The 12310-nt window shown below is 45.7% G+C and overlaps 1 protein-coding gene across 1 annotated transcript in view; it reads left to right on the top strand.

Moving 5' to 3' along the window:
- The first annotated feature begins 3841 nt into the window (after positions 1 to 3841).
- Positions 3842 to 12310, top strand: part of LOC1281033 (zinc finger protein rotund) — a 49596-nt gene continuing 41127 nt past the window's right edge. The window contains exon 1 of the mRNA XM_061644522.1: positions 3842 to 5216. Coding sequence (XP_061500506.1) covers positions 5088 to 5216 — 129 coding nt within the window. The 5' untranslated portion in view covers positions 3842 to 5087. The remainder of the gene's footprint in view (positions 5217 to 12310) is intronic.

Raw genomic sequence — 12310 nt, forward strand, 5'->3', positions numbered from 1 at the left:
AAGCACTCAACTATGCAGGGTTAGCGATGCAAGCTTCAGTGGAGTGCAATTGAATTTCAATGTACTGCACTACGGATTGCTCTTTTACGATACATTTGGTGAAACAACATTAAATCTCATTTTTATAATAATTCCCCAATCAATACCACCAAAACAACGAACCCTGTCCATGGTGCTGAATGCAACAAGAGAGACTTCATCGTCTGCGAGAGGCTATAGAGATCTCAGCCTCGGCACTCAACTAAGCTGACCAACACGGTCCCTTGTTCCCCTCCTAGTTACCCCGTTACCCCCATGACCAACCCCATTGAAGCTCCCCTTTTTTTCTAAGCTTCGGCTCTCTTGCCATCCCGCTTCTTCCTAGAAACAGGTTTGCTCTGTATGTTTTCAGCCCTTCTTTTGTTGTTGTTGTTGTTGCTCTTTTCCATCCCACGTGTTTTTCCACCCCACGCCACGCACACACCCCGTTGGCGTGCGGCGCAAAAAAGCGACCAATCGCAACTGGCCACCATATCGGGGCGCTCAGTTTCGGAGGCGGAGTGACGTAACTCATGCGACTGCGCCGTATCAAATTGCCGTCGGAAAACGTGCGGCAAGGTTTGGAAAATTCACGTTCATCCTAGCGGTTCCACACTAATTTTACAAAAAAAGTAAAAACAAAACATTTTTGAACCTTTCCTATCGTTTAAAAAGCATAATTATTAAATGTTTATGTTTATGTCTTACACATGTAAACACTAAGCAAAGAGATTAATAAATACATCTGTTTGTTAAATTAAAGATTTTAACGATAGAACTGAGCTGTTTCTAAAGTAATTAATTTAATATTAAAAATTGAGCTTTCATTTAAAATCATAAGCTAATAAATATATTTATAATTCCAATTGCCTCTTCCCTTGTTTCGTTTTGTCCTATCTCAATCCCTCTATTTTAGAAACACAACCAATGCAAGCTAATGAAATTGTTGCTTTCGGCCAAACGGCCCAACACACAACAAAAAAAAAACCAACAAACTAGAAATAATGTGTTAGTCCTAGACAGCTTTAAGAGTGTCAGTGACACCGATCCGGGCTCGAAAGAAAAACTGCAAACATTTAAGGGGCATAAAAAATCGATGATGACTGCTGTATGACTGATGGGACCCGGTTGTGGTCTCACGTCCATGGGCTTTTTTACATTTTTGTTTTGTTTGGTTTATGCTTTGTTTTTATTGTACCACAACTTTTCCCTCCCTTCAGGGGGGGAGGGGCTTCTTTCGCTAATGGTTTCTTCTTTCTTCACAATAAAAAGCTCGCTCTTCTTGCTGGCCTTTTTTGCATGCTGCACAACTGCACCAAACGGTGGTATGGAAAGTACGGCAGCCGAATAAACTGTCTGACACTGAAATGTGATCAAGCGAGCTTGAAAAAGGCGTCTCAGTGAAATAATTACATTGTTTACCGTAATCGCTTAACTATCGCCATTATTATTGGAGGTGAATGTAGTGCGGCTTTTTTGTGTACAGTCCCGCACAGTTCCGAGATGAATATTTTATACACGATCTTCTGCTGGCACTTTCAAACAGAAGCAAACTGTGTGACAGTTGACATGTATCATTTTGCTCGCTTCATTTGTTAGTATGTTATCTTGTAGATCAACTTTTGCTGCAATAAACGTTGCCAAACGCTGCATTCATTTCTGGAATGAGGTTTACATGCTTCAAATAGTCCAATCGAACCAGTTTTAATACCCCGTGCTGATGTAACAAAACAGAAGCCTCCTAATTTGTCCAACGATGTAATGGACCTCCCATCACCTCCCCTCCAATGTGTCTGCACGTTAGATGGCAGATAAACAAGCAAACAGACAAACAAAAACAATGAAGCAACACTTTATTCTCTCTGTTTTTGCACTTGCACGAAACACATCGTGGAGAAGCAAATGCTTCCCCCGAAAAAAAGCCCCAACATGTACACACATACACTTCCATTACTTTTCGCATTTCGTCTCAACATTGCAATGAATTCAAAGCGATCGAAACTGCCAGACATGCCCCAGCCTCGGGGAGAAAAACAGGCAATCTCACGAAAACAAATTCCAGCGTGGCCAAAAAAAATATAAAGAAAGAAACAGCATCGACGACCCCTCCCGGCTCGTCATTTCCTGGCGAGCGCGTCATATATGAGGGGTAGGTCATGACCATCAGGTCAGATCTGGCAGGGGATTGGGAACCGGTTGGGTGGTTGGACCGAAGCAGAGCCGGGTTGGATGTGCAGGGAATTTAGTAAGGGAATTTTGATGCACCGATCACAAGATCGGCCAGCCCGCGTTTGCTCCATTTGCATAGTTGATTGTGTGTTTTGAGGTTTCCCGCACTTGTGGCAAAAAGGGCAAAAGGTGGAACGAAAAAAAATTGCATTAGGAATGAAGTTGTTACATGTTCAAATTTACAATGAAATTGCTTAAATCCTTCACCTCTGTAGTGCTGCTGTTAATTTCTCATTCCAATTCCTAATGTTCCCACCAAACATCCCATTGAATGCCGTCGCGACACAAAGTCTGCTGCACATTTCGCAGCCACTGCCTCGAGAGATAACGACTGGGAGGACGAATTAATGCCACCACATTTTGACAACGGATGGCAAATTATGCGTCACTTTAAAGAAGACACAGTCCCTGACAGTTGCTGCAATGCCCGACGGACGATGAACCTTTTACCCGATCCCGAACCCCTTACACACACACGCACACACATCTGGAGTTAAGAACAAATGCTGCGAAGCGTCATTCCTTTCTGGGTCCAGGCTGCAGACGAACCCCTTGGCTCATTAGTGGCAGCCAGTAACGTTCTCCAGATGATGTGTGTTTGATAATGTGCAGCAAAAGTGAGAGATGCGAAACGAAACGCATTTGTCGCTACGCCAAAACAGCATCCGGAAGCGATGCCGGTGTGGGAAATTTGCAGCACCAAACCACAGAACCGATGAGTTATGCCGTGAGAAGGGAGCGCATCAGCGCACACATGTAAATGGGGTGGGAATGTTCTGGTTCAAGTTCATATGGACACGGACAGCGAGTATCAAAGTGTCCATATGCCTGATCCACATTCCGAACCCACTTTAAACCGCGCATTGAAGTGTTTAATTGATCGTTTTTAATGCACTGCTGCTAGGCTCCATTTCCAATACTAGGTGGCAAATATTTCACACCCGCGGTATGATGGGTTTGATTCATAATTTTCAGCCCAGCAAACTAGCGCACAAGAACGCAATGGCAGGTGGGATTGATTTGTGTGAGCAGGGCACCTGCATTTTTTTATTCGCTTTTTTTATATTTGCAATCACAATACGCTATTAACATTCTTAAAGTATGTGGTGCCATGGAACCGTGCGCGAAACAATCTATAAATGCATTAAAAAATCCATCCAACATTAAACCACACATGAAAGGGGGTGGCTGATTTGTTTGTTGCAGAAATACGCATAAATAATAGCTCCCGACTTGTTCCCTACCATGCATCTCACACTCTCTCTCTCTGTTCTTTTTCCTCCACCAACCGAGTCAGCAGTCAGTTCTGTGATTCAGCACGAAGCGCTGCGAGTTTGCTGCTCTTGTTTTTTTTTGTACTCCCCAAAACTCCGAAACACTCAGAGAGCTGTGAGAGGCTGCGACGGAACCTTACAACGGAGCGCAACGTGATCCCGTGAGCGACTTCTTGGGGGGGACATACGGTTACGAGCGAGAAAGCAATATGCTGAGCCTGAATGGGTAAAAGAGTACGGCCCTGGTGCGCGCTACAGAGCCTGCGCCCCACCAGAGCTTTGAACGCTCTGGCAAACCCGAACTCGCGCGGTGGGTTGTTGTCAGACGTCCGCAACAGCCTTGCCAGTCGCACTGGGGAGCGCGTGCTAAAAAAACGCCTTTTACCAAACGGTGTCCGTGTGTGTCCGTGTCGTGGAGTGGAGTTTTTAGTCTGAACTGCTGACTCGACGTTGGCGCGCCGGAATAACCGCTCCGGAACCGGTCCATCGTGCATAAGGTGTGTCTGCCGTAGCAAGTGACAAAACGTGACACCGTGACACAAACGGGGAGAAAACGTTTGCGGCGTTTCCAGCTAACCGGAACGAAGACGTTGTGGCGGTGGCGGTGTAAGAAGCGTGACACGAATAACGCAAAAAAAAACGTCCCAAAAGGAAACGCATAGTGGTGTATAGTGCTACTGGTGGATGGGAAACAAGTGTCCAGGAGCTAACTGAAAATACGTGTTAATTAAGCCAAACCATAAATAGTGACATCGGAGCATTCAGCTCTTTTAGCCTCCTATGCAATTTATAATTGCATTCCCGTTCCATGACGGCCACCTATTGTTCTTGCCCAAGGCGATCCCGCTTAGCCGTACCCCTTTCCCTCAAAGTGTCATGTTTTCTCTGTGTCCGGCGAGTGTCATGGTGAAGAAAACAGGTTAGGGTGTGTACCACAAGTGCAGGCGAACGTGATCTAATGTCAACACGGCTAGCAGTAAACAATTTCCACACATTTTCCCCATCCTTCTGCGGCGAGACATCATGCTGAACCGGGTGAGCGGTGCGTGCGTTTTGTTTACACAGTCGATTTGTTGCTAATATGTTTCGTGTTTCGTGTTAGCGTATACTCACTTGAGGGGCTTGAGGGTTCGACTTCTACCGCAAACAAAAATTAACCAGCGCTAATCAGCGAATTGCATGTACTGAACCTATCTGTTACCAGTGAAAATTGCGCACAAAGTGTGTGTCGTCAGGAAGCGGCATTGTGAGCGTTATGATACGAATGTGTAACTTGTGACAAAACTCAACGGTATCTAACCTTTTCGTACTCAAAAGTATTGCCGAAGAAAGTGTGTAGTGTCGTTCAACAAATAGATATTATAAATTGTGTCCATCAGGTGAGGTACACCGTACACCGCATCTCTCGTTTGAAGTGAACGAGATTCTTGTCCCATTCGCCAGGTGTGTGGCACTCTCGACAGTGGCATCGTTTTAAGGCACGATTACAGTGCATGTGCATTCAGTGCAGTGGGTGGAAAATGTTCTTGTACGTTCGTTACCGCCAAGCGCCAGCGTACGTGAGCTATGTATCCGTGGTATAGAGAAGCCCAGCTCAGCGTTGGACAACTCTGCAGTCCCCTCGCCGGACCGACCCCCATAAAGACCGAGAACAACTACAGCGACTGTATGCTGGCAGTGGATTTCCCCAATAAGGTAGGCGAAATTGTGTGTCTATTAAGGATGTTAGCAGCTTTTATTCAGGATCTATTCTAACCTGGTTGATAATACCTATTATCAGGCAATGACGGTATTTGATAAAAAGCAAGCCTGTTCTGTTAAATCGCGCACATGACAGGTGATCCTTTCGTTTTCTAATGTGCAATTGATTACAGCTCTATGCTTACTGATGATATTGTCAGCTCAACCTGCCAGCTGTTTTGGATGTTATTTGTATCAAAGAATACTGAATCGACACCACCAGTCAATCAAGTGATTCATCAGAATTGACCACCTTTGAAGTGCAGAGTTCACCTGTTCCGTTCCGTGCTAGATCAGATCGTACTTTAATGGGACTTCCTTTCATAGCCACCACGATCCACACGATCTTTCCCGTTTCCCAAACTAAAGATGATGGCTCCACCAACAGCCATCGTGTTGCGAGGGCTATTCATTAGCGAAAGGATCCATTTCCGTTGGCTACACGCTACGCCTCTTGCACAGGATGATCTGACAGCGGCCATTGCCGCGGCTTATTAAGTAATGCAGCCAAACACAGCCCCACAAACACACTCACACACACATACACCGAAGCAACGCGCCAAAGGATTAATAAAAAGCCTATAATTGTGGAGAATTAAAAACGGATCGGGCGTGCGTGCACCGATCGTGTGGAAAAATTCGCGAACGCATTGCGCGTCGAGCCCATGCTGGAACTTGGGATGTAGCTACCAACCACTTCTTACTCTTCGCCCCGGTCCGGGGACGGACGCCGGATGTTTAGCAGCGTTAAGGTTAAGGGAAAATTATTACCCTCTTCATGTTGCAGCAGTTTGTGCATGTGTGTGTGTGTGTGTATGTTACTTCCAGTAGCGCCCGGCCGTCGTGCCCTTTTGGATAATAAACGATCGCGAAAGGTAAATCCGCGTGCGCGCGACTGCGGTACAAATGGGATTTTGAACATTCGTGGATCGTGCGTTCGGTGCAACAACAACAAAAAAAACAAGCAAGGCAATGAAACAGTCAGTAGCAACGTAGCAAGTGGCCCGTACGGTGGCCGGGCGGACAGGTAACATTACACAAGCAGTACCCAATTAAAGCGGGGTTTTAAGTATGGGGCGATTAAGCGATGGTAGGCTCGTTTTACATGCAATGGAAAACTAATTTTCTAAAGAGCACCGCTTTTAATGCACAACCAATTATGGTTCCGGGCCCAGCCACAAAGGTGGTCAGGTATCGGCACCTTATCGTGCGCTGGCGGTAAAAATCTAGAGCATGACCTTCCGAGGGTGTAGGATTAAAACCGGATTCTAGAACGCTGCCGGTACGGTCAATTTTGTTGTAAATTTAACTATTTCATTGTTATTTCCCTCTTCAAACAAACAGTAATAGTGCTGCTTCTCTAGTAACAACGTCACTTCCACGATGCCACACAATGACATTGGTGGGTCGGTCACGGTTTTTACACTCGTCATACAGATGCCAAAGTGCAGTTCCGGCCATCCACTGGTCTGTTGTGAGACATCGGGTGCCTAATGAGCCGGATGGTACCGATAAAAAAACTCGACCGGACCACTTTTATTCACACCTAATGGCAGTGTTTGGGTTGGGCGAGCGAATTGCTCAGATCCGTACATTGTGTGTCGCATCTGATTCTGATGTCGATAAAAAGCACTGCCTACACACACACACACACTCACGATTATGTTATTCAAATAAAACTCGCCCCAAATGAGATGATAATCACGTGTGGAAAATGGGTACCGTGCTTTGCGATTCCCCCTTTTTCCAGTTGTGCGGCGAGTAAACACGGCTCAACCGCAACGTCGCAGTGATTTATGATAATTGAATGATGGAAAATAAGCGACGAAACGAGACCATCTAGGCACAGAAACATGGTACAGCGTGGCACAGCTTTGACAAACGCTTGTGGAGCGTGTAAATGGGTTGGGCTTGGGGTTCGTGCGCATTAACGCATTCGCAGCCTTCACACAGTGCGTGCGACGGCAGCTGGCTCGCGCAATGCAATTCAATCGAGTCAATTATTTCCATCACACCTCATGGTTGCGCAATCGGACACTCCTTTTCGGTGAGCATCTACGGGAGAGTACGTTTGTGGCTGTCTTCATCATGGCTGGCAGAGCGTTGCTTAGGACGGGATATCCTTGGCGTATGTGCTAATCGTACGAGTTGAACGCCCATTTGACGCGTGGCACACCTTGCAGAATAGTAAACTACTGAGTGTGCTCTAAGCATCGCCGAAGGATTGCGCTCGTACGTGTGCTATGTAAATGTGCAAAAAAAAAGTGTAATGCTAAGTGAGACAATTAACGTGCCTAGGATTTTACGTTACTAATTACTAATATGGAACGGCATTTATACAAGCTTATTTGCAATCGTGAGCATAAAATCAAACACGAAAGACACGCCACTTGCTACCTTATATATTGTTCCATGTTAATGGAGTGGTTTGTTATCGTTTGAAACTTAAACTCATATATTCCTATCAATTAGCTAACATTATTTTACTCATTATCCTGTTCTAAATTAAAATAGCTACATGGTCTTTACAGTAGATGTGAACATGAAGGAAACCCCTCCCAGCATACACAGGTTTGCTTATCGTTTTACCCCATGTACACTATTAGAGCAATGTTTGCCATTTAACCCTGCTTGACTGGGTTGGCCCTCCCGAGTGGCGCTTACGCTATCCCCAAGCGACGTTTATACATCCCTCCACCTTATCAGACGTCCAACTAAACGTCGGGCGGCGGCGGCGGCACAACACAAAACAGCCCCGGCGAGGACATTGCGCGAGCTCGCGTAAAGCGTATCGATACAACCGAACAGCCGCAGAACAAACGAAGCGCTAACGAGGATTTACCAATCGACCCGATAAGATCTACATCGCTCTGCCATCGGTGTACATGACCAGCGGCAACCCCCGCGGCAACCTCCTAACACCCATCCCCCACTCGCGCAAGGATCTCTTTCGGGCGGGCCAAAGCGAACCGCGTAAGGAATTCGCCCGCACTTTCTAAACCCCTTCCTCGACGCGTACAACACCACGCCAGCCAGCTCCTGCGACCACTCTCTGCTGTGGCCGCAGGGAAACACACCACGAGTGCCCAACCTGGGCCAGCCTGCAGAAAGAGGAAGCGATGGGAGGGAGGAATGTCCAGGTAGAGGTTGAATTGAACCATAAAAAAGCCAAAAACCGGACCACACATCGCGGGGTGTGTGTGTTGGCGGTTAGCCAAATGGATATGTTAATTGTGTGTAATACGGAAAAGGGGGGAATGGAAACACCAAAGGACAACCTAAATAGTAGCAACTTGTGAAACTGCAAACTACGTACACACAAGTACTTCCCTGTCACGGCACCACCACCGGTGCGAATCGTCATGGTTCTGCTGCTTTTACACTCGGACTGTTTATGCATTCATGAGTTGCATGCAGCATTAAAAATTGCAAACCGACCTTTCTTTGGCAGCCGTGCTTTTGGCAGGCAGGAAATCGGGCAGGGATTGAGAACCAGACCCTTACCCCGCTTTTGGGAAGGTTTTTCGGCTCGGTACGACTCGGTCATTGGTGGTGTACGCTCAACGCTGTCTCAACATTTGCGACGCTACCAACCACAAGGAAGTGGCCGGGGGGTTGGATTACACACGTTGGACGTATTTCATGGTGTTGTTACTGCGCCTTAAGATGGAGTGTGTCCAGCGGTGGGGTTTCGAATGCAGTTCATTCTTAAATTCTGCAGCATTTGTGTAATGAGACATGCATGTTTGTCTTTGTTGCTAATAAATGGTTACCAACGACAGCAGTAAAACTGTAGGCTATTGCCAAAATACTGCAACATTATGCTACGAACTTGTTTGCAAGCAATCATTATATTTTAATTTGATAATTAAAGCAAATGTTCAGTGAAGTGTCTCGTTATTTCCTTCATTGGAACTCATGTTTTAAAGCCAATTATTGCATAACCTCTGTAAGACTTCTTAAATGCATGTTATGTTAATAACTAACGAAGCGTAATGGTTCAAACATTCCTTGCTTTCTTCTCATGGATTTAATGTTTTTTGGTAAAACAGATTTTTAAGGAGTTTTAATCTGTAAAGGAACGTACATGTACCTTTTCCCTCATTAAAATACCCAAAATATTGTCTAGACAGCTAAATAATTACCAAACGAAATGGGCCACCCCCAACCGACCGCCGACCAAATGTACTTGCCCAATCCCACTACCACTGCACTTCATTCTCATTGCAAAACGCTCCAACACCATCAACACGCACCGGCGCACTAAAGCGAGCGAAACAAATCATAAACATTAAGCTCGCAACGGACGGTACGGCGACGCACATCGCTTTCGCGTGCGCTAGTGACACCCCTGTGTAGTGCAGTGCGCCGGCGGCTTGTGAGCTAAGCGCGCTAAAATGCTCCTGCCGGCCGGCATCGGCCGGGGAAGATACGTGGGGCGGCACAAATTAATCCTGCCCCGGCCCCGATGCACATAATAACAGTCATTTGCCATCAATTGACCGCACAGCATTAGTGGCGGTGGCGGCCGAAGGAAGCCACCGCCGCCCTTACACGATGGTCGGCGAGGTGTCTAATGAGATAGTTGGCAGGTCCAACACTTGTAATGACAAATTCGCCCGGCGGGCACAACAACACACCGGCACGGAACGATTTTGTAGGTAGCTTCTCGCCGATCAGGGCTTGCACCGGATGTGCATCGGAAGCATAATTTTTGACAAAGCGAGGGCCCCCGGTCATTGTGTGGAGCAGTTTTGGTGCGTTTGTCTGTTGTGTGAATAAGCGAATTATGCTCATGAGTGTAATGAGAAGAACGATTTTCAAAGCAAATGCCGTTGCGGGAATGAGGTGTTTTGCCGCCGCAATTGCACCCATCGCTCGTTAGCTGTTTGTAGTGGGAAAGTAGTATTTACATTGTTTCATTTGCTGTTAAATTTGATAATCATTCACCCCGATAGGCAATACAAAATTGCACGTGTTGTTTTATCTATATAATTTTCAAGTAATTCTGAATATTACATCTAATGATATACAAATACAGTTCGTGCGAAGGTTTATTAGCGTTCATAATAGTTCTACCTCCAGCCACCACTGTCACCTACACTGTCAAAGAATTATGACAAATGTGTCACAACACATCGGTCGCGCTTGAATTTACGCAGCGAAGCATCTTCCCGCGCGGCAAACGTCATTAAAAACACTTTATGTAAATGCTCGTCGTAACGCGCTGCCATGCTACCGCGTACAAATCGATTTATGATAAAGATGTCAAAACTGAAAAGAGGCAAACTAAGGACCAAGAACCAAATAATCTCTTTCTCTGGGAGGGAAAAATCATGCACCGAATGGCATAGGCGGATGTACGAAAATTTGTTAAACCCATTTGTCAAAGAGTTTGCGAATCGTTTCACGTTTTCGGAAGCCGACCCAAATTTTGAATAAAATGCCAGTATGCATATAAGTAGCATAACAAAAAACACACACACACACACACACAAATGCCCTTTCGACTCCCGTGTGCAGCGTACGTGTGGATTCACATACATAAACTCACATAAATCATCGCCAAAGCGCGTTTTTTTCTTCTTACGTTTGCTCCTTTACCCGTTCTAACTTTTTTTTGTCTTTTTTATGCTACACAACGCCGGCTCCATCTCTTGGCCGGTTTTCTGGGCCCGAGCGTCGCTCGAGGGCTACGTCGACGTGGCTTTTCAAACGCGACGCGAGGCGCGGGAGCGGGAGCTGCAATAAATTTTCTCAACCATGTCGCCCGTAAATGTGTTGATGATATGTTAGAAATTAATGAGCAGCTCTTTGAGCCGGTGGGAAAACCGCTTCCCCCCTTTCCCATATCAGCAAGCCATACGCACACGCATATGAAAGCAATAGCTGCGGCACTGGGCTTGTGAGCGACGCATTGATCCGTTGACATCGTGATTGCTTACAGATGATGTCGATGAGTGAAGGCGAAAATTAAGTTAAAAGCTTCTTATCAATTTACGCTTTTTTGTTCCATTTAAGCGATGCTCTTTTATTTTAAACATTATGTTCTATTGAGCTACAAATTGTCACATTCATCTGAGAGGAACCTCCTTAACCCGGCGCAGACCACCTGCTAGCATTATTCATTATTTTTTTATGCACGAAAACAACAACCGACTTTGTGGAACATCATCTCCACGCGGTAGAATGCTACGCGTAATGTAAGAAAGCATCAGCGCCCCGACGCAACGATGCGCAAGCAAAATGCACTTTTTTTTGTTTGCTTGCATCGATCGTTCGATGCTTCGTTCGGTTGATTGGTAATCGCCGGTAATGATGGTCATTGGCGGGTGCAGTTAGTTCGTGGCGGCGACGGCAAACTGATTGCCGAACCAGGGGTGTGTGTGTAATACATAGTCGTGCGGCGTCATCTCGTGCCTGATGACATTCGTCGTTAAGCGGGCCGTTTACGCGGTGACGCAATCAGCAACACCACGGCCTGCCGTTCAATGGTGATGATGATGATGAGCAGCATCAGCAGCAGCAACAGCAATGAGTTTGATGGCATGTTCTTAAAGACAACTCAATCGCCGAACTAAAGTGCGCAGCAGTGTGGTTGATTGGTGGTGGACTGTTGAGCAAGTGCTGCTGGAATGATGTAAGGATGTGGCATTGTGGCAGGATAACGAGAGTACAGAAGATGAAGTCTGGAGTCTTAACGAAATGGTTTACAAAATGAGATGAGCACGATTATTTTGCTGCTGTAAAGATTGGCAGGACTTGCATTGTTTTTAATAAGCTGCTACTTTCATCCTAAATATGTTGAAGATTTGGTAAATATTCTGAAGGATATTGAGCTTTAAATGATGAAAGTTTTATGCAAATTGAAGTCTAATGCAAAATCCTTGAAGTTTGTTGTACGATAAAGGGCGAGAGCGCTTGTAAGAACAAAATTGAATTAAACGATACAGTTTGTTCCTATATTCACAATAGTATTAAGAAGTCTAATAGACCGGTTAGGTTGCAAAGAACATTATATTACGGTTTAAGAAGAACTAACGTAAAAT

The sequence above is a fragment of the Anopheles gambiae genome, chromosome 2 (assembly GCF_943734735.2).
Source record: "Anopheles gambiae chromosome 2, idAnoGambNW_F1_1, whole genome shotgun sequence".
In the NCBI taxonomy this organism is placed as follows: Eukaryota; Metazoa; Arthropoda; class Insecta; order Diptera; family Culicidae; genus Anopheles; species Anopheles gambiae.